Source organism: Lynx canadensis, chromosome C1, assembly GCF_007474595.2.
Source record: "Lynx canadensis isolate LIC74 chromosome C1, mLynCan4.pri.v2, whole genome shotgun sequence".
NCBI classification, from domain to species: Eukaryota; Metazoa; Chordata; class Mammalia; order Carnivora; family Felidae; genus Lynx; species Lynx canadensis.
This window is the reverse complement of record NC_044310.1, coordinates 169,453,656-169,472,002: the sequence shown is the minus strand read 5'-3', so window position 1 is coordinate 169,472,002 and position 18,347 is coordinate 169,453,656. Positions and strand designations below refer to the sequence as shown.

At 37.2% G+C, this 18,347-nt stretch overlaps 1 protein-coding gene across 2 annotated transcripts in view; it reads right to left on the bottom strand.

Moving 5' to 3' along the window:
* Positions 1 to 230: 230 nt before the first annotated feature.
* Positions 231 to 18,347, bottom strand: part of PPP1R1C (protein phosphatase 1 regulatory inhibitor subunit 1C) — a 117,849-nt gene continuing 99,732 nt past the window's right edge. For both annotated transcript variants that reach the window (XM_030325410.1, XM_030325411.1), the window contains exon 5: positions 231 to 1,093. In XM_030325410.1, the coding sequence (XP_030181270.1) occupies positions 1,005 to 1,093 (89 nt within the window). In that variant the 3' untranslated portion in view covers positions 231 to 1,004. The remainder of the gene's footprint in view (positions 1,094 to 18,347) is intronic.

The following is an 18,347-nucleotide window of genomic DNA, read 5'->3' as shown; positions in this document are numbered from 1 at the left end:
GTCCAGGAAAACCTTACCTTATACTGATGCTTTATCGTCTCTGCCAGTTCTGAGAATGAGAAATTATCTTTCCTTTATTTTTATAACCTCCAGCAAAGTGGTTTGCTAGAGATAAACTCATAGAAAGTAGTTACTGAATTAATGAATGACTATATGTATGAATTAATAGAATTTCTTATTTGATGATAATGGAATTTCTTATTTGATGATTTCTTCATTTGAAGATTTATAAAATACTAATGATTTCCTAAAATGCAACAGGAAATAGCTCAGATTTCAAGTAACAAAAAGTGGCAGGGGAGATTTGGGCATATTTTATTTTAGATTTAGCATTTTTTTTTCTTAATAGCTAGTGGAAATGATGGGAAATATATCTCTCACAGCTCAAAAAATGAGGAAAATTCTGCTGTCCTTTGTCCATTAACATGCTGGAGGAAAAAGGATGTTTAGCATCTAAAGACTCATATATTGAGATCTTTTGAATCAAGAAATCTAGCATTTCTTCATTTTGAAATAAACACTGTGGACCCCTCTGTGTACAGAAATATGATAAATGTAGATCTTAAAAGTTTCGTTAAACATTCTTCTGTAAGTTAAACCCAGACACACAGTCATGTCTAAATGTATTTAGCGTTTATTTTTTACTCTTCAAAGTGAAGCTATTTACATTTGACCTTAGAAGGCAAACCGCTTCAGTAGGACATCAGGGACTAAGCTGGGCAGTATTAAAGTTAGAACACTCACATGTATGCAAATGTCATTAAAAGGAAAAATCACCATAAAATAAATGTTTATTCTTTAATTGGATGTAATATCGAACAATCTGTACTTAGTTCTAAAGTTCAATCAGGGACAGCTTCCCAGGAGGTGTATTACTACTGTATGAGTGTGGAGAGAAGAGGTGGAGAATGCTTCTGGAAGTCAAGGAGTGGCCTTCCATACGATATTCAGAAAAGTTAATAGTTCAGTTATTCCCAAGAAGCCTTCTTGCTGCAGACCCGTAATTAATGGTCCCACTGCTCCTCTCTTTCGTTTACACCTTCTTCTTCTTCAGGGAATGCTGATTCATTCTGGCCCTTCAGATGCTTAACTCCTGAAATTATAAAAAATTCTCTATTTAAGTGAAATTTATTTCTAACAGGTTCACTGCTTTGCTGCAAGAGATGAAGAAAATGAATGGAAAGTATTCTCTGGTGTATATGTGTTTTCTCCAAGAATTTCAATAATGTAACCCTATGTAAACCTTTTAATTCACTGAGAAATAAAAACACACCCAGCCAAATTTCCATTCGAGACAGGCTCCCTTTGTAATTATATCTTCTCCATGAAGAATTGCATCACAGCCTATTAAAAACCTGTTAACTAAAAATCCACTCACAGACTCTTATTGTAATTTTCATATATCATTTAGTTCAAATATTTCTTTTGGCATCCCTGAAATCTAGTACAATGAGAACCATTGAAGAAACCCCCTAGGAACAAAAGGGATGTGTGTGCCGTTTCTGTACCTTGTAAACAACAAAAGAATCACGATATTGTTAGTCTCCTTTAGGAATCAGAATATACTCCTTTTATTACAAAACATCTGTACACAAAATTCTTCAGTAACTTCCCCCACAGCCCACAGAGAGGCAAAACACTGGCACCCCTCTCAAGGTACACAGGCTTATATGATCCAGCCTCTCCCTACCTATGTGGACTCATTCCTTCCCAGCCCTTCCTGCTTCCCCTTTCACAGTAATTTAGGAGTTAGGAGTTAGCAACACTAACCTCTTCCACATTCCCTGATCACTCCAGGCTCCCTCAAGCCTCCCAGCTCTTCTCGCTCTGTTCTCACTGCCAAATAGCTTCTTCCCACTCACCCACCTGATAATCTCCCACTCATGCCTCCGCCTCAGCCTGCCTCTTCTGTGAAGGCTCCTCTTATTTTCCAAGCGGACTTGGCTAGATCTTCCTTATATTTCACTACTGCTCTTGGATCATTTTCTCTTGTATCAATTACCTTATAGAAGTGATTTGTTTACATGTCTTTCTCATTAGAGCAAACTTCTTGATGTCAGAATTATGTAGTTTCAGTTTGGGGTCCCAGGCACGATGCCTGGCAAATAGTTGGTGCTCGTTAATACTGATGGAATAAATGACTGATATAGTTAATTAATAAACAACTTGGCATATGTCTTGGCATGTTTTTCTTTCATAATTTCAAATTAATCCAAATTTTGAGTATTAACCAGAAGGCAATTACCACAACCATAGTCAATCTACAAAATTACCTTTCATTTCACTTGGATCTGTTCTGTTAACATATAACAGCTGACACTTCATGCATTGATACTTAAAATGAAAAATTTTATACATCTTGCATATTTTAGAAAATTGGTTTATGAGATTTTTCTAAGTATTACTGAAAAATATTCCAGTTAGAATTGGTAAGTGAAAGGAAGTCCTTGCTCTTGTTTCCTATGAAACAAAGAAACTCAAAAAAAAAGTGTAGATTTGCATGCACTGTAGTCAGCAAGCCCCAGTGTGCTGTTTGGCAAAGAATGACATCCTTGGGCTTGGTGGATTTTCTTGCAAAAATATTTGATCAGTTGTAATAATATTTAAATACTTTAATTTCATCTGTAAACACAGATCACTCACAATTCCTGTTGACCCAAAACTGAAGAAAGAGAGACACTTATTATTAACCAATGGAACTTATTTCATATTATTACAAATTACAGGGTGGGATGAAGAGGTCTAAATGTTAAGGAGAAGGGAAGAGAGTTCATTCAATCAGCATCCTATCAGTTACTCTGCTAGAGTCTTATATACCTGAGTCACTAAACCTCACAACTCCATGACGATACCTGGATGGTAAAATTTAGACTTGAAGAAAGTATGTGATTTGTTCAAGGTTGTAAGGATAGTGTAGTATATTTTTTTTTTTTTTACTGTTTATTCATTTATTTTGATTAAAAGAGTGAGCAAGCAAGCATGAGTGGGGGAGGGGCAGAGAGAGGGCAGGTAGAGAGAGAATCCCAAGCAGGCTGGACCCTAGTGTCAGTGCAGAGCCCAGTGCAGGGCTTGAACTAATGAACCATGAGGTCACGACCTGAGCCAAATCAAGAGTCAGATGCTCAACTGACTGAGCCACCCAGGTGCCCCAAGGATAGTGTAGTTTTAAGATAAGTTATGACACATCATATTCCTGCAGTATATACTGATTTACTGAATAGATGAATAAGTGAATGAGGCATAAGGTTTCATTGTCAGGAGACCCTAATTCATTTTCACCTTTAGCTTTTTGGTTGCTGACCTAGATTTTCCTATCATTCTCTAAGATTTATTGTAGATTTACAGTACCTATTAACCTGGCTCAGACAATATTGGGATTTCCTCTGAAATATTAAAGAACAGTAATCTTTCAGCCACCTCTTAGTCCCCTGAGCTGAAATGTCTGTACCTCTCTGAGTTTGAAAGGTTCTATTACCTCCAGAGCTCATCCCTTTCATCCACAAGGTAACTACAGAGCAATAAAGTTGTGTTCAAGACTACTTTCTTTAAATTAGGGTTAAGAGCTTAATGGAAACATTGATTTGTTTATATGAGGGGCTCAAACATTAAAAAAATATGGTAACCAAAAAAGTCCAACTTACTAAACCATTAGTCAATCACTTCCCTTACTTGAGTATAGACCTACTTGCTTATCCTGATCCACATTTATTTTATAATAATGGTCACAAAGTTATAATGGGAAACTTTTTTAAAAGTAAAATCACTCACTTGGGCAAACCTTGGAAGATGCCTTTCTTAGCCTTTTTTCAGGTGTGACATTAACTATTTCTGGGTGAAAGATTTGGTGAGGCAGGAGTTGATAACATACGAACATCTCCACAGAACTGACACATTCTTTGGATCTCAAAGCAATTTACATTCATGTCATCTTTCCCTTGGATAACAGATAGTTGGTTAACTTGTGCTTTGAATCTTTTCTCCTATCAGCAACAATTGTTTGCTTATCCATGCAGTAACACTAAGATTAAAGTGTGAGGTCCATGAGGACTATCTAATAATTTCTTTCTCCCCACTCTCTCCTCCTATTCCCAAACACACATATACTTTGTGCTTACATTTTCTTTAAACCTTCGTTTAATATTAAGGTCATTGTAGAGGTGGAAGAAAATAACTTGGGCTGAGGACTTGCTAAAAAGTCCTCAGAGCCTCCTCCTCTGCCAAATGCTAATAGGCACGTATTTAAACACCTTGGCGGCACCAGCAGACTCGGCATGGCGCGGCAAAGAGTCTCCCGGAGCACGCACAGACTCAGCCAGCCCTGAGCACAGGCAGAAGGCAAAGCGACCCCCCAAAACACAACTGAGGTTCTTTTCTCCATGTAAGACCAAAATATGCAGTATGAACGCATGAAGGAATGAAGAAAACAGAGGGTGAGTAACAGAAGGAAAGGAAAGAAAATAAGTGTTGCCCCGAAGAGGATATAATCCCTCTGGTCTTCTCCAGTCTATAGATCAGGTGAGTAAATGTGAGTCGGATGAAATTGTAAAGCGACTGAGTGAGGGACTATGAATAATGAATCCACAGAGGGAAGCTTCTATTTGGCAAGCCACAGGTCAATATGTTTACCAGTTAATTTGGAGTGATGGAAGGCAGGCTAATTATTTACATCTGTAGACGACATAACACTTAGAGGAAAAGATGGCATAATGAAAGACAAAACTAATACTCCAGAAGCTTTCTAAGAGCTGGGAAGAGGCTGATGGGAGGAAGATTCAGGTCAACAGGGAGTTTCATTTTTAGAAAGATTACATTGCTTCTGGGGGTTGCTTCTGGGGCACCTGTGTGGCTCAGTCAGTTAAGCCTCTGACTTTGGCTCAGGTCATGATCTCACAGTTCATGAGTTCGAGCCCCACATTGGGCTCTGTGCTGACACCACGGAGCCTGCTTGGGATTCTCTCTCTCTATCCCCCTCCCCCACTTGCCTGTTCTCTTTCTCTCTCTCAAAATAAAAATAAGATAAACTAAAAAAAAACAAAGAGGGGCACCTGGGTGGCTCAGTCGGTTAAGTGTCCAACTCTTGGTTTCAGCTCAGGTCATGACTCATAACTTCATAGGTTCGAAACCCACATTGGGCTCTATGCAGGCAGGGTGGAGCCTGCTTGGAATTCTCTCTCTCCCTTTCTCTCTCTCTTTGTCCCTCCCCCATTTGTGCTATCTTTGTCTCTCTCAAAATAAACAAATAAACTTAAATTAAAAAACATATATTGAAGAAAAAATAAAAAACAAAAAATAAACAAAAACAAAAATAAACAATAAATAAAATTACGTTACTTCTAAAAAATACAGAATGAGGGCAGCTTCAATTGATTATAGTTAGGGGTTTAAGGTGACCACAATTCCAACATGACCCAGTAGAATCACCTGCTTAGGGACCAGGCTCTTGGTGGTGTCAGCACAGCATTCCTAACAGCAGTCAGTAGTTTAATGAACTACTTCCCAACCATGGGTTGTCAGACCTTTTCTGGAATATGCTGCCTAATTGTGAGCTCTCTGTTTCAAGAGTTCCATTAACTGAGATTAAAAGTAGTCTTATGAAATCACTTTTCTAGAACAATTGTATCTGAAACTGGAGTGCCTGGCACACAGAAAATTAAGAGAGGACAAAAGAGGCTACCTTTGAATTCCTAAAAGACTGGAAAAAGAACTAAAATGTATCTATGTAGCTTCTGAGAGCAGAAATAGGATCAGTAGCTGACATTTATGGGGTAGGGGCAGATTATAGTTTAGTAGAAAGAAGAAAATCCTAAACTCTTTATGTATGTCCCGCAGTAAACATGTGAGTGAGCTCTCATCACTCTGTGGGTTCAAGTCTAACCTAAATGTCTATCTCTGAGAAGAGTCATAGAAGGAGGCAGGAATTGTGGAGCAGGAGGGACAGACATCCTCGCTGGCCTTGAAACACTAGTAGTCCATAAAAGAGATCTCTTCTACTGAAAAATTTGCTCTGCTGTGAGTACTTTAAGTTACAATAAAATAATTATGACTTCTAATGACATAAATGGCCCAAATCCACATTTTAAAACTAATTCACATTGAGAGTAGCAAATGGATTTTTATTTATTTATTTATTTATTTATTTTAGCCACATACTTTAGACCTTAAAAATCATTCTAAAGTCCTCTAGGGAATATGTGGGTGGATTTTACAGAGCCTCTGACCCTCTTGGAATTCTATTTATAGTCGTATTTGTGCTTTAGGGGGGAAAAGGCCCATGGTTTTCAGTAGAATCTCAGAGGAGTCTGACCCACAAATAATTGTGAGCATGAATCCAGGTTTAATCCCTTTAGTTTAAAGATGAAGGAACAATTTCAGATGGCAAAGTGACTTGCTTAAGTTCACACAGAAGTCATTGGCTGATCTGAGACACAAACCTTGGCCCCTAAATCCTACTGGGGTCTTTTCATCTGGGTCACCAAGACTCAATCTTGCCCTGTCATTGACTTTTCCCAAGTTAAAAACTGAAGAAAAATAAAGGGACAAGATCACAAGGCCCTTTTCATTATCACATTCCTTGAAAGGACCTTACATAGCTGATAGAGTTAGATGTAACTGTTCAGTCTGTTGTTGTTGTTGTTGTTGTGGCTGTTTTTAATGGAATTTAGAATAAAAAAGATGTAGAACTTAATCTCACCCAGGAACATTCCCAGAACAGAACCAAGTTACAAATAATATTCAGAATATTACAAAAAAGACAGCCTTTCTCTCTGCTATGCTCAAACCTGATACAGGACTCTGGGAGACACAAAAAATGTATCATGGTCTAGTCTGGCAGATGAGACAGTAATCATGAAGCAAAATGAGTTAAATATAATAAAGTTATAAAGCCCCTACTGTGTGTTGAGCATGGGAGAGACACAACTACAGATTAGATGGGGATGTAGGTCAAACGGTGATGATGTATACACACATGAAGTTAATCCTGTGAATATGTGTTATGGACCAGTACTACAAATAAAACATTTAGAGAGTTCTGCTATGAGAAAAAAGGGTTCCAACTTGGGATATATTAATCTGGAGAGCTATTTATTGAGGAATACACTGGATAGAGTAAGGGAAACAGCAAGTCTGAGTTCTATATATGAAAACTATTTGCAAAATACAATTAACAGCCATTCATTTTCGGAAGGCCTACTTCAGAAAATCTCAAAAGACTGTCTTTAGTGGCCCTAGAAAGATGATTTTCTAATGGTTCCTTGTGTATTGACCCTTCAAATTTTATCAAAATAATCATACTAGATATATTCAAGGAATGTAAGGTAACCTATAATATGCATAGCAGGGCCCAACATACCTCAGGATGAAAATGTGCTGTTTCCCCAAATGCTTTTGCATGTATTTTGTTAATCTTCTTGTCATTCACTTATAATGCACTGCTAATACAGTAATACACTTAGGGTCACAAAGATCAAGAGACATATTGATTTCATTCCACAGCTAAATGCATATCATCTCCTGAATTTACCTTAAATCTATCTCTTTCTACTTTACTTGAAATAAATTACATACATGCAGCATAGTTAATCTCTGTTCTGAAATGGTGACTGGTCAGTTAATATAAACTGCAAATCAACACATGATCATTTCATTTGACACCCTATTACATAGGGAAGCATTTTTCTGGAGAGGAATAAATATGTGATATGCTTCTCTTTCCATCATACATGGGAATTGGGGTGGCATGTTTATGTGATACTCATAACTATTTGTAAGTATTATATGTCTTATGTGTAATTTTACTATGATGTATTTTACCAAAGCTGTTGCCCAAGAGTAAACCCTAGGTAAATGATTTAGCAGTAAATACAGAGAAGAAGATAGGAGAGGAGGTATACTTACAGACTGTTTGTTAGAAGTGTGAATTCAAATAATATCTTTGGGGAGCAGTTTAGCCTTACTTAAAATGTAAAGTGCCCACATCTTTGCAGTAAGTGTGAGGTGGGGGCCAGAATTTTGCAAGAGTCCTGCTACTCAGCCTAGGATGAGAATCACTTTGATAGCCTGAGTGTCTCTTTTGCCCTCTACAGTCAAGTGCCCTTCTAATACCCCTTTTTGATTCTAAGCTAATGCATTTCCTATGAACTCAGAAATAGAGTTAAATTTTTAAGCCTACATATAATGGAGCTAAATGTGTTGAGCAATTTCACTTTAGAAAGGGACAGAATGGCTCCCTAGCTTGCAAGACTTGACTGCCATTGATTGAACACAATAGCATGTCTAAAATAAAGAATGCATCAATCAGCAGGAGTCAGTGGTTAGCCCTGAAAGCACTAAAAATAAAATAATGAAAGGGGAGTTGCATTTACAGCCACAGAAGCTAATGCTGTCTGTGTTTTTTAAGAATGCCCACAGGAGGATGTCCTGTGCTGGCATTTTAGAAGGCTCTGTCTTCTAAGCGGGGTACTTTTCTGTTGAAGCAATGATCACTATAGGCTACCATAGCCTGATGCCAATATATTCCCAAACATAATCAAATCATCCGGCTCTGTTTCTAATCTCATTGAGAAACCTTGTGACAACAACAGAGCTTCCTCACAAGGAGAAAAGACCCTGACTGGACTGAAAGAAGGTAGGAGTGAGTTGTGAAGCTAAGTGGGAGAAGACCATCACAGGCAAATGGAACAAAAATTGTAAAGGCTTTGTCTCAAGCATGCCTGCTGTGGTCAAAGGACAGCAATGAGCCTGGAGTGTCAGGAATGAGGTAGCAGTAGGAGGTAAGCTCAGACAGATGAATCCAGGCAGGGAGGAAGAGGAGCCTGACGATGTAGGAAAATGTAGGACCTTGTAGGGGATATTATGGGCATTTTGGCTGTTATTCTATGAAGCTACTGACAGATATTTTTGTTGTGTTTGTTTGTTTGAGTAGAAGAGTAACATGATCTGATCTGCATTTTCAAAGAATAACTCTATGGTCCACGATATAAAGAGTTTAGACTTAGATGTCACCACTCTATTGTAACAAGTAAAAAGCTGAACAAGCTAAAAAAAATCAACAACTCTTAGATCTACCATTAGAGAAGTAAGGACACAAAGCAAACCACTGCCAAAATATGGAAACACAGAAAGATGGATACAGAAAAACACAACTTACAGGAGCAGAAACCCATGCAGGAAGCACTGCCAGGGAGGAAAACCTGAGCTGTACTGGATGAATGGCTGAGGGCTCATTGTGGACAAGATGGACAGATTAAAAACTCCAGGGGCAGGAGCGCAGCCATTTAGGGCCCTCACCTTTTTGTGAATTTTACCTCCTGGAGCTCTACTAGATTCTTGCAATAAAAAGCAGAGAAAAAAAATCTCCTCATGCTTTTTAAAAATGTTTTATGTTTATTTATTTATTTTTGAGGGAGACAGAGACAGCATGAGTGGGGGAGAGAGCGAGAGAGAGGGAGAAAGACAGGGTGGGGGGGCCCGTGGGGGGCAGAGGATCCCAAGAAGGCTCTGCTCCCGTCAACACAGAGCCCAAGGCAAGGGCTCAAACCATGAGATCATGACCAGAGCTGAAACCAAGATTTGGACATTTAACCGAATGAGCCACCCAGGTGCCCCATCCTCTTGCTTTTGACAAGGAAGACAAATAGTGGCCATTTTCAAAAACAGAGCATTCTGTTCTTCTTAACAAGGTCTGCTCTTAAGAGGTTTTTACCAGAGCTTAACCTTCTGGGGTTATCAAAGGCTAACATACTTGGGGGTGGGGGCAGCAGAGAGAAATACCTAATTCCATTCCCTTCAGCCATCGTGTCCTACATAAGTGGGGAGGAAGGAGACCGAGGTTTAAAGTCCAGAGGCACAGGCTCCTAAAAGGTTGAAATCTATTAATAGACTACAGAACACTTCCTCCCTGCCCCTCACTACCACATTACTGAAGGTCTGTTTACCACAGTTCCTTTTACCCAATACATCATGTTCACCTTTCCACAAAAATTACAAGGTATTCTATAGGCAAAAAACACAGTTTGAAGAGACTGAATAAAATGAGAACCAGAGTCAGATATGAGAGTAATGTTGGAATTATCACACCAGAAACTGTGTTTTAAGCTATAATTAATATGCTAAGGATGTTAATGGAAAAAGTAGATAACCTGAAAGAACAGATGGATAATGTAAGCAGAGAAATGGAAATTCTAAGGAAAAATAAAAAAAGAGACACTAGAGATCAAAAACACTGTAACAGAAACAAAGAATGTCTTTGGCAGGCTCATTAGCAGACTGGACATGGATGCGGAAAGAATGTCTGAGCTTGAAGATACGACAATAGAAAACTCCAAAACTGAAAGGCAAAGAGAAAAAGAAAAATACAAAACAGAAAATTCAAGAACTGTGAGACAACTACAAAAGGTGTAACATACTTGTAATGGGAATACCAGAATGAGAAAAAAAGAAAGAAAGAAATAGAGGCAATATTTAAAGACATGACTTGAGAATTTCTCTCTAATTCATGTCAGACACCAAATCATACACCCAGGAAGCTCAGAGAATTCCAACACAGGATAAATGCCCAAATTACTACACCTACAAATACAGTAGTCAAACTACATAAAATCAAAGATAAAGAAAAAAAAGGAAAAACACAGGAAAACAAACAAAACAAAAGAAGAAGAAGAGGAAGAAGAAAGAAGAAGAAGAAGAAGAGGAGGAGGAAGAGGAAGAAGAAGAAAGAAGAAGAAGAAGAAGAAGAAGAAGAAGAAGAAGAAGAAGAAGAAAGAAGGAGAAGAGGAGGAGGAAGAGGAAGAAGAAAGAAGAAGAAGGAAGAAGAAGAAGAAGAAGAAGAAGAAGAAGAAGAAGAAGAAGAAGAAGAAAGAAAGAAAGAAAGAAAGAAGAAAGAAAGAAAGAAAGAAAGAAAGAAACCCTGAAAGAAGCCAGAGGAAAAAAACATGTTACTCATAGTGGAACAGAGATAATAATCACATCCAACTGCTCCTCAGAAACTATGCAAGAGAGAAGAGAGTGAAGAGTAATATTTAAAATGTTGACAGAAAAAAACCTCAGCAACCTACAATTCTGTACTCTGAAATTATTCTTCAAAAATGAAGGAGAAATAATGACTTTCTCAGACAAACAAAAATTGAGTGAAATTTGTTGCCAGTAGACCTGACTTGCAAGAAATGTTGAAAGAAATTCTTTGGATAGAAGAAAAATAATATAGATCAACAACATGATCTACATAAAGAAAGGTAGAGCATCAATGAAGGAATAAATGAAGGTAAAAAAAACCTTAACTTCTCTTATTCTTAATTGATTTAATAGCAGATGTTCAATATTAATAATAGCAACAATGTATTCAATTATATATGCTTATGTATATATGTTATATATATGTTTATGTTGCTTATATATAAGTGAAATGAATGACAATGATGATTTAAGGTATAAGAGAGAGGAATAAGATTACTGCATTATTTTTATAAGGTATACTATCTGTGAAGTAGTATAGTGTTATTTGAAAGTAGTCTTGGATTAGTTGTAAATGTATGCTGCAAATTGTAGGGCAACCACTAAAAATTTTTTTAAAAAGTATAAGTGGGGTGCCTGGGTGGCTCAGTCGGTTAAGCGTCCAACTCTTGATTTCAGCTCAGGTCATGATCTCATGGTTTGTGAGTTCGAACCCCGCATCGGGCTCTCCACTGACAGTGTGGAACCTGCTTGGGGTTCTCTCTGTGTGCCTCTCTCTCTTGTTTATGTTCTCTCTCTCTCTCTCTCTCTCTCTCTCTCAAAATAAGTAAACTTAAAAAAATAAAAATAAAAAACAAAAATAAAAATAAAAATAAAAAGTATACCCAATAGGCTAAGAAAGGAGAAAAAATGGAATGATACAAAACGCTCCATTAAAACTACAAAAGGCTGGGGCACCTGTGTGGCTCAGTTGGTTAAGTGTCCAACTTTGGTTCAGGTCATGATCTTGTGGTCCATGAGTTCGAGCCCTGTGTGGGGCTGTGTGCTGACAGCTCAGAGCCCGGAGCCTGCTTCAGATTCTGTGTTTCCCTCTCTCTCTGCCCCTCCCCAACTCGTGCTCTGTCTCTCAAAAATAAATGAAAACATTAAAAAAATTTTTTTTTAAACTACAAAAGGCAAAAAAGAGTGGGAGACAAAAATAGAGACAAAGAACAAGGGTAACAAACAGAAAGCATGGTATTTACTAATATAAGACCCAACTATAGATTGTCTATAAGAAATTTACTTTAAATAGGTGAGGTGCCTGGGTGGCTCAGTCAGTTAAGCATCAGACTTCAGCTCAGGTCATGATCTCACAGTTCATGAGTTCAAGCCCCACATCAAGCTCACTGTTCTCAGCACAGAGCAGCACAGAGTCCACTTTGGATCCTCTGTCTCTCTCTCTGCCCCTCCCCTGCTTGTGTGTGTGCATGGTCTCTCTCCCAAAAATAAATAAACATTTAAAAATAAATAAATAAATAAATAAATAAATAAATAGACATATACAGATTAAAAGTATAAACATGTGGAGAAAATATATTTTGCTAACATTAATCGAAGAAAGCAGGAATAGCTATATTACTTTTTTTACCAGCTAGACCCACAGATCTGACCTTTACTGCCCACCTGCTTGTACTCCTCCACCTTTGTCCCACACTTTTCCTTAAGCCTTTTTCCCCAGCTTGTCTCTAAACTCAAGCAAATGGAAAGTGAAATCACCCCTTGAGGGATACCAACTGCTCTTAACAAGACCTCCAGTTGGCCCAGACCACTCAGACCAGTAAACCCACCTCAACCCTGCACAGATGGACCATGGAGTGAGCCCTAGAATATCCGACAATTACATTTACCTCATTATAATACGAAAATCTCCACCCAAGGAGGAGTATAAGCCTCATTTACATAACATACAATGTATATATATAGGCATGTTTCACAACCTTATGCCTGCCTCTATATATGGTGACAAGGCTCCCCCTTTTAAATATTTATCCTAAGTCTAAATAAAAGGAACCCATCCACCCTTGTTCAGGGAGTCACGGCTTTGAAAGTTATTCCCTGTGATCTCCTTATTTGCTGCAAAAATAAAGTTTACTTTGTGTGACATTTCCACCTGGTGTATCTGTAACTCACTAAGGAGCGAACTCACTTTGGTTTGGTTTCACTTTCAGACTAAACAGACTTCAAAGCAAGGAAAATTATCAGAGATAAAGTAGAGCATTATACCTGACGGAAATACAATTGATATAAAGCCCAACTCTCTATAGTCCTAATGCCTAAACCTAGACAAGTAAACACAACTGACACAAAACTTACAACCATGAAGATGGCTTTCACATAAATCAACATTTCCTGAAAGATATACTTCATTTTCCTGTTTCAATCATTCTTAATTTTTTCACTCCTAGAACAATGCCTTAACATCATAGATGCTTAGTTCATTTTAAGTGAAGAACTGACTTCAATCGCACTTTCATTAAAAAACATTTCCTATTCAAAGATTAAATAATTTTCAATCTAGCCATTTTTTTCCCCCCAGATGAATGAACTTCTTTTCCACCAACTGAAGTTACATCTTCTATGTTAGAAAAAGTAGAGTGTTCTTGGTCTGGAGTTATTTTGTTCTTCTCAGTTTCCTATGCTTTTTTAGGTTATCAGTCTAGACTCACTTAGCAATTATTATTCTAAAATTCTACCTAGTTCAAGAAAATGTGTAGTAAATCTTAAAGATGGAAACAAGAAATGGTACTTTCCCCAGTATACAATGTTGCTCTGATCACCAAACACAGGTAATTAATCCCATTGGGCATATGGCTTTTACAACAAATGGATTTAATTATTTTGGTCTCCTCAGTGTTTCTCTTGTTACTTAACATTTTCTTTTATTGGAAAGTGCTAATCTTGATGAGTTGATAGTTCTCATCCAGTCTCAAAACTCTGCTCAGTTCTCTCTATATCCTGAGGCTGTTTTTCCTCCACTTTGTCTGTGGAGGGCCTCAGCTCAGTTTGCTTCTCATTATGCAGCTTGCTGGCCGCCAGGAAGCTTCTGAATGACGAGATTGTTCTGCTGTTTCATCCTCTGCCCGACCCAAGGACATGCAGTTCACACTCAGAGCCTTGCAACTGTTTTGCTCTGACCCTGCTTTTCTGTTCATTTACCATTGTTCTGTTAGCCATTCTGGTTCATAGCCAGTGTAACTCTCTGACCATCCCTTTAAATAACAGCAATTCTTTGTATTGCCATGGGGCTCACTGACCTACTTTCTTCTTTGATTTGCTGCCCTACAGTTGGTCTGTTTCACTTGTCTCCCAGATGTAAAATCACAGTATCTCTTCTTTTACATAGATCTTTAGCAAACTCTCCTCAGATGAACTGATACCATTTTTTTTCTTATGTCTTCTTAAATATTGATTTTATTAAACATACTTGATGCAAAGGAGCAATTGTACACTCAAGTTCTACAGGGAGTAGCAATTTTACATAGTTTACATGACGAAGAAAAATAATTAATACATTTTTTTGCTTAAAATGATAATATTCTGTTATTTCTACCTTATGATATTCAAATGTAGTAGCTAGGGGGAAAAAGCATTTACTTACCTCATTTCCTTAGTTTCTCAACACTTACCTGAAATTTTTTTTTTCATTACCAAAATTGGAACCCCCAACTCTCTCGAACATTATAAATCAATTACTCTAAAATCTTGGCTTTTGAATTTGCAAATTTCTCTCTTAAAAAGGTAAACAATCTTATTCTCAGTGTACAAACATTTCATTCAATTTATAAAAATGTATAATTATCTTCTAAGATTATTAATAAAAATTAATGTATGTTTTTTCAAAACCCCATGTTGAATTTCATTTAAACCCGCAGTTGGAGAGGAAGAATTCTCTTGAAGTATGTTTATGGCTTATCACACCCCCCAAATGATGTCAAAGCATTTCAGTTTGTTCCCCAAATTTGCTGTCCATTCATCTGTTTAAACTTTTCTTAGTTATTTATTTTTATTTCTCCTTCAAATAATGGAAACTACTCTGAGGAAAAATATAAGGTAATCACAAGATTTTTAGAAATAAAATGAAATTATTGAGAATAGACAGCACTTTTATTTTTGGTTTGATATACTAACTAGAAATAGTTTCCAGTTTACTAACACAAGGGAGCAGCACCTCACACACAAAATGTGAGACGGTTCATTTGCCTAGGACCTCTTATGCAACACTTGGCATGAATTGGGCTATTGATATAATCTCCAAATGGGTTCATATGTATATATGTGATTGTATAATCACAGATATATTTATTGACAAATTTAGTGATAATTTAAAAAAAAATCTCATAAAACTTTACACACATCTGATTATTAGATCATAGTACCTGGATTATGCCATGAATTATTCTTTTTTTGTAAATATCATAATTATGAACAGTTTAATTATATTATATCCTAAGTACTTTTATGTCAAATGAAAATATTGACAAATCTATCATGCTTGCAATCCTGTTTTGGTATTACATCATTTATTAATACAGGGAACCTCAAAAAAAGGAAAGTGGCCAGAGTCTCCTGTCATCCAGATGGTTTAATAAGGAAGACATAGAAACCAATGGGCACAGAAGGAGAACAGCCTGTGTTCCTGCTCCATCCCCTTGTAGTCTCCTCCCCACATAACTATTAGCCCAGAGAGTTGCCTTCCCTTAAGTAGCAATAGTGCTGTAAGAAAGCACATTTTCTCAATCACAGAAGTACAACCTTTAAGGGTTGAAAGAACTTTAAAAGGTAGTCTTGAATATAAATAGCAGTCCAGCTTCTTCCTAACACGTACATACCACCAGAACCACCACCAGCACCACCATCATATTAAGATGTAGAAACCAAGGCCCATTTTCTGAAGTCTCATAGCAAGTAGCAGTCACTCAATGCAGAATACAGGTCATCAGACTTTTATTCCATACTGTCTGCATCATACCACACTAGACATAGAGAGTGCCTAGGGATCCCAGCAGAGTTACTTTTCATGCCCTCTCTCACCCAACCATGATCTAGTTGCATGATGTCCACTAAGAGGTAAATTACTAAGAGGTAAAATGTATTCCATGGTGTGTGGAAGCTGGGCTCTTTAGAAAGATACTCTGATGAATGTTTGGTGACATTGAAATGGACTGTTACTATAATAATTTAGGCATATTATGGATTCTGCTTCTATAAACTGACTTAAAAAATACCACTCATTGGTAGCATTGATTCTATGTATTTTCAGAGCCAAATCCCTTACCAATTTTCAGAATGCGATCCTTTTTTATAATTGGAGGTTGCATGTTGTGAAAATTCACCAATAGTACTACCAGAATATAATTAGAAGTGGGCAGAAATAAGAGGTATGATTTTCTAAGTTTCTAAGGAAGATTTGTTTACTTTTCAACAAATATTATTACCCATGTATTCTTGATTTGTACTTTATAATGAGTATTTATTGATTAGTCTTTTCCACGATGCTTCTTACCCTCCCCTGCTTACAGGGAATGACTCTTCTCTTCACTCATTTTCTTTAAGGAACCACTCCAAACATGGGGTAATCATCAGCACTGCCCGGTTCTTATATTACCTTGCCCTGTGGCCATCCTTGCCAACACGAGGGGCACCTGACCCATGCTGGGCCAATCATAATGCTTCCTTTGTGATTTTGCTGTCTGAAACCAAGTCATTACAAGTGCATTTTGAAATTATAGGTGGTGTAAAATGTTAAACTTGCTTACTCTTGATGACCATACTTCCTACATGAGGAGACGGCCCGTCTGCCCTGGACCACAAGGAGGATGAAGTCAATAGACAAAGTAAAGGAAATGGAAGACAGGCAGCCTTTGATTATCCATTTCCTGAGACTCAGCTGCTTCCTTTCTTTCCTTTGCTCCTAGTTTGTTTACCCTTAACATAAGGTAACTGAGTAATCTTTCAATAAATTTCCCTTTTGCCTGAACTAATTAGGTTTGGGTTTTGACATGTAAAACCTAAAGTGTCCTGAATAGTCTATTCTCCTTATCTTGTATCTTCCCTGGAATCTTCTCTTGGCATGGAAGACAGAGAAGAGAAATGAAAGGCAACTGGGATATTTCTTTTTTGTTCTTTTCTTTTTTTTTTTTTTGCCTCTACCTCCAGCTTTGAATGAAACATATGATGACCTCAGAACCAGACAAAAATGAGAAATGTTCCCAATATGTCTCAAGAGTGTCATTGCAACTTATTTCATGGTTTCTTTGGTTCCTGAGGCAATAGTTTTATTATTACAAAACCCTGAACATTTATGGTCAGCTCTTATTGTGTAGATCTGTAAACAACCAGATGACAGAATTTTAGTGATTCTAAAAGAAGTGTTTTGCCCAGAATTATCACAACCTAGGCTTTATAATGCTTAAAATCTGTCAGTTTTCTCAGACGAAACATCTACTTCAGTAAATTGTGAAGATATACCAGGCATTGACACACATGATGTCATAACACATTAAAAGCAATCTCCTGAAGACTCTAGAAAAACATAGCAAAGAAAAACTTTTTTAAAATCCCCAAATTAGCTCTTCAGCTTCCTCCTTATCATTATTTCAATTTGGCTTTGATATACAAATAAATTGGATCTATAATTTTTGATGCCATACTTTTCTTGCTGTTCATCTATGTTTTCCCATTCACCTAATTTACCCTTGTATCATGATCTCCGCCAATTTGAGGCAATCAGTTTAGGCATGGTTTACCTCAACCCCCAGGTGGGACATTCAATCTGTCTTGGGGTAGAAGATTACTTTGGAAATTTTATTCTTTTCTTTTTTTGCACCTTCATCCTATATTATCAATTTTTGTGATTAACATGAGCTAACCTAATGGGCCTTCCTTCTGCTTTCCCTATTATTTTCCTGATTCTAATTCTATCATCCTGTTTAATAATAGTAAGAACATATTATAGCACTTTTCAAATTTTCAAGGCAATAAATATATTTTTCTATCCTTAATATAATGCTGAAAAGTGGGAAGGACTACTGTTATTACTCCCATTTCACAGTTGGAGAAATTGTGTCTGCCAATTATTAAATGAGTTACCCAAGATCCCCTAGCAAGACAGTATCAGAACTGGTATCAGAACTCAAAATTCCTAAATTCTAAGCTAGTTATTTTTACACTCTGGCACCCAATTTCTCTTTCCCTTTGGGTCAAGATCTCATTATTCCAGTCACAAGCTCTTCCTCCATTCACTTGTGACATAATATGATGAACATTTTAAAAATTTATTTATTTTTTCCTGGAAAATATGGATTCTTTTCCCAGACCTCTAAAGAAAGGTTCAAGTAATGGCAATTTTAATCCAG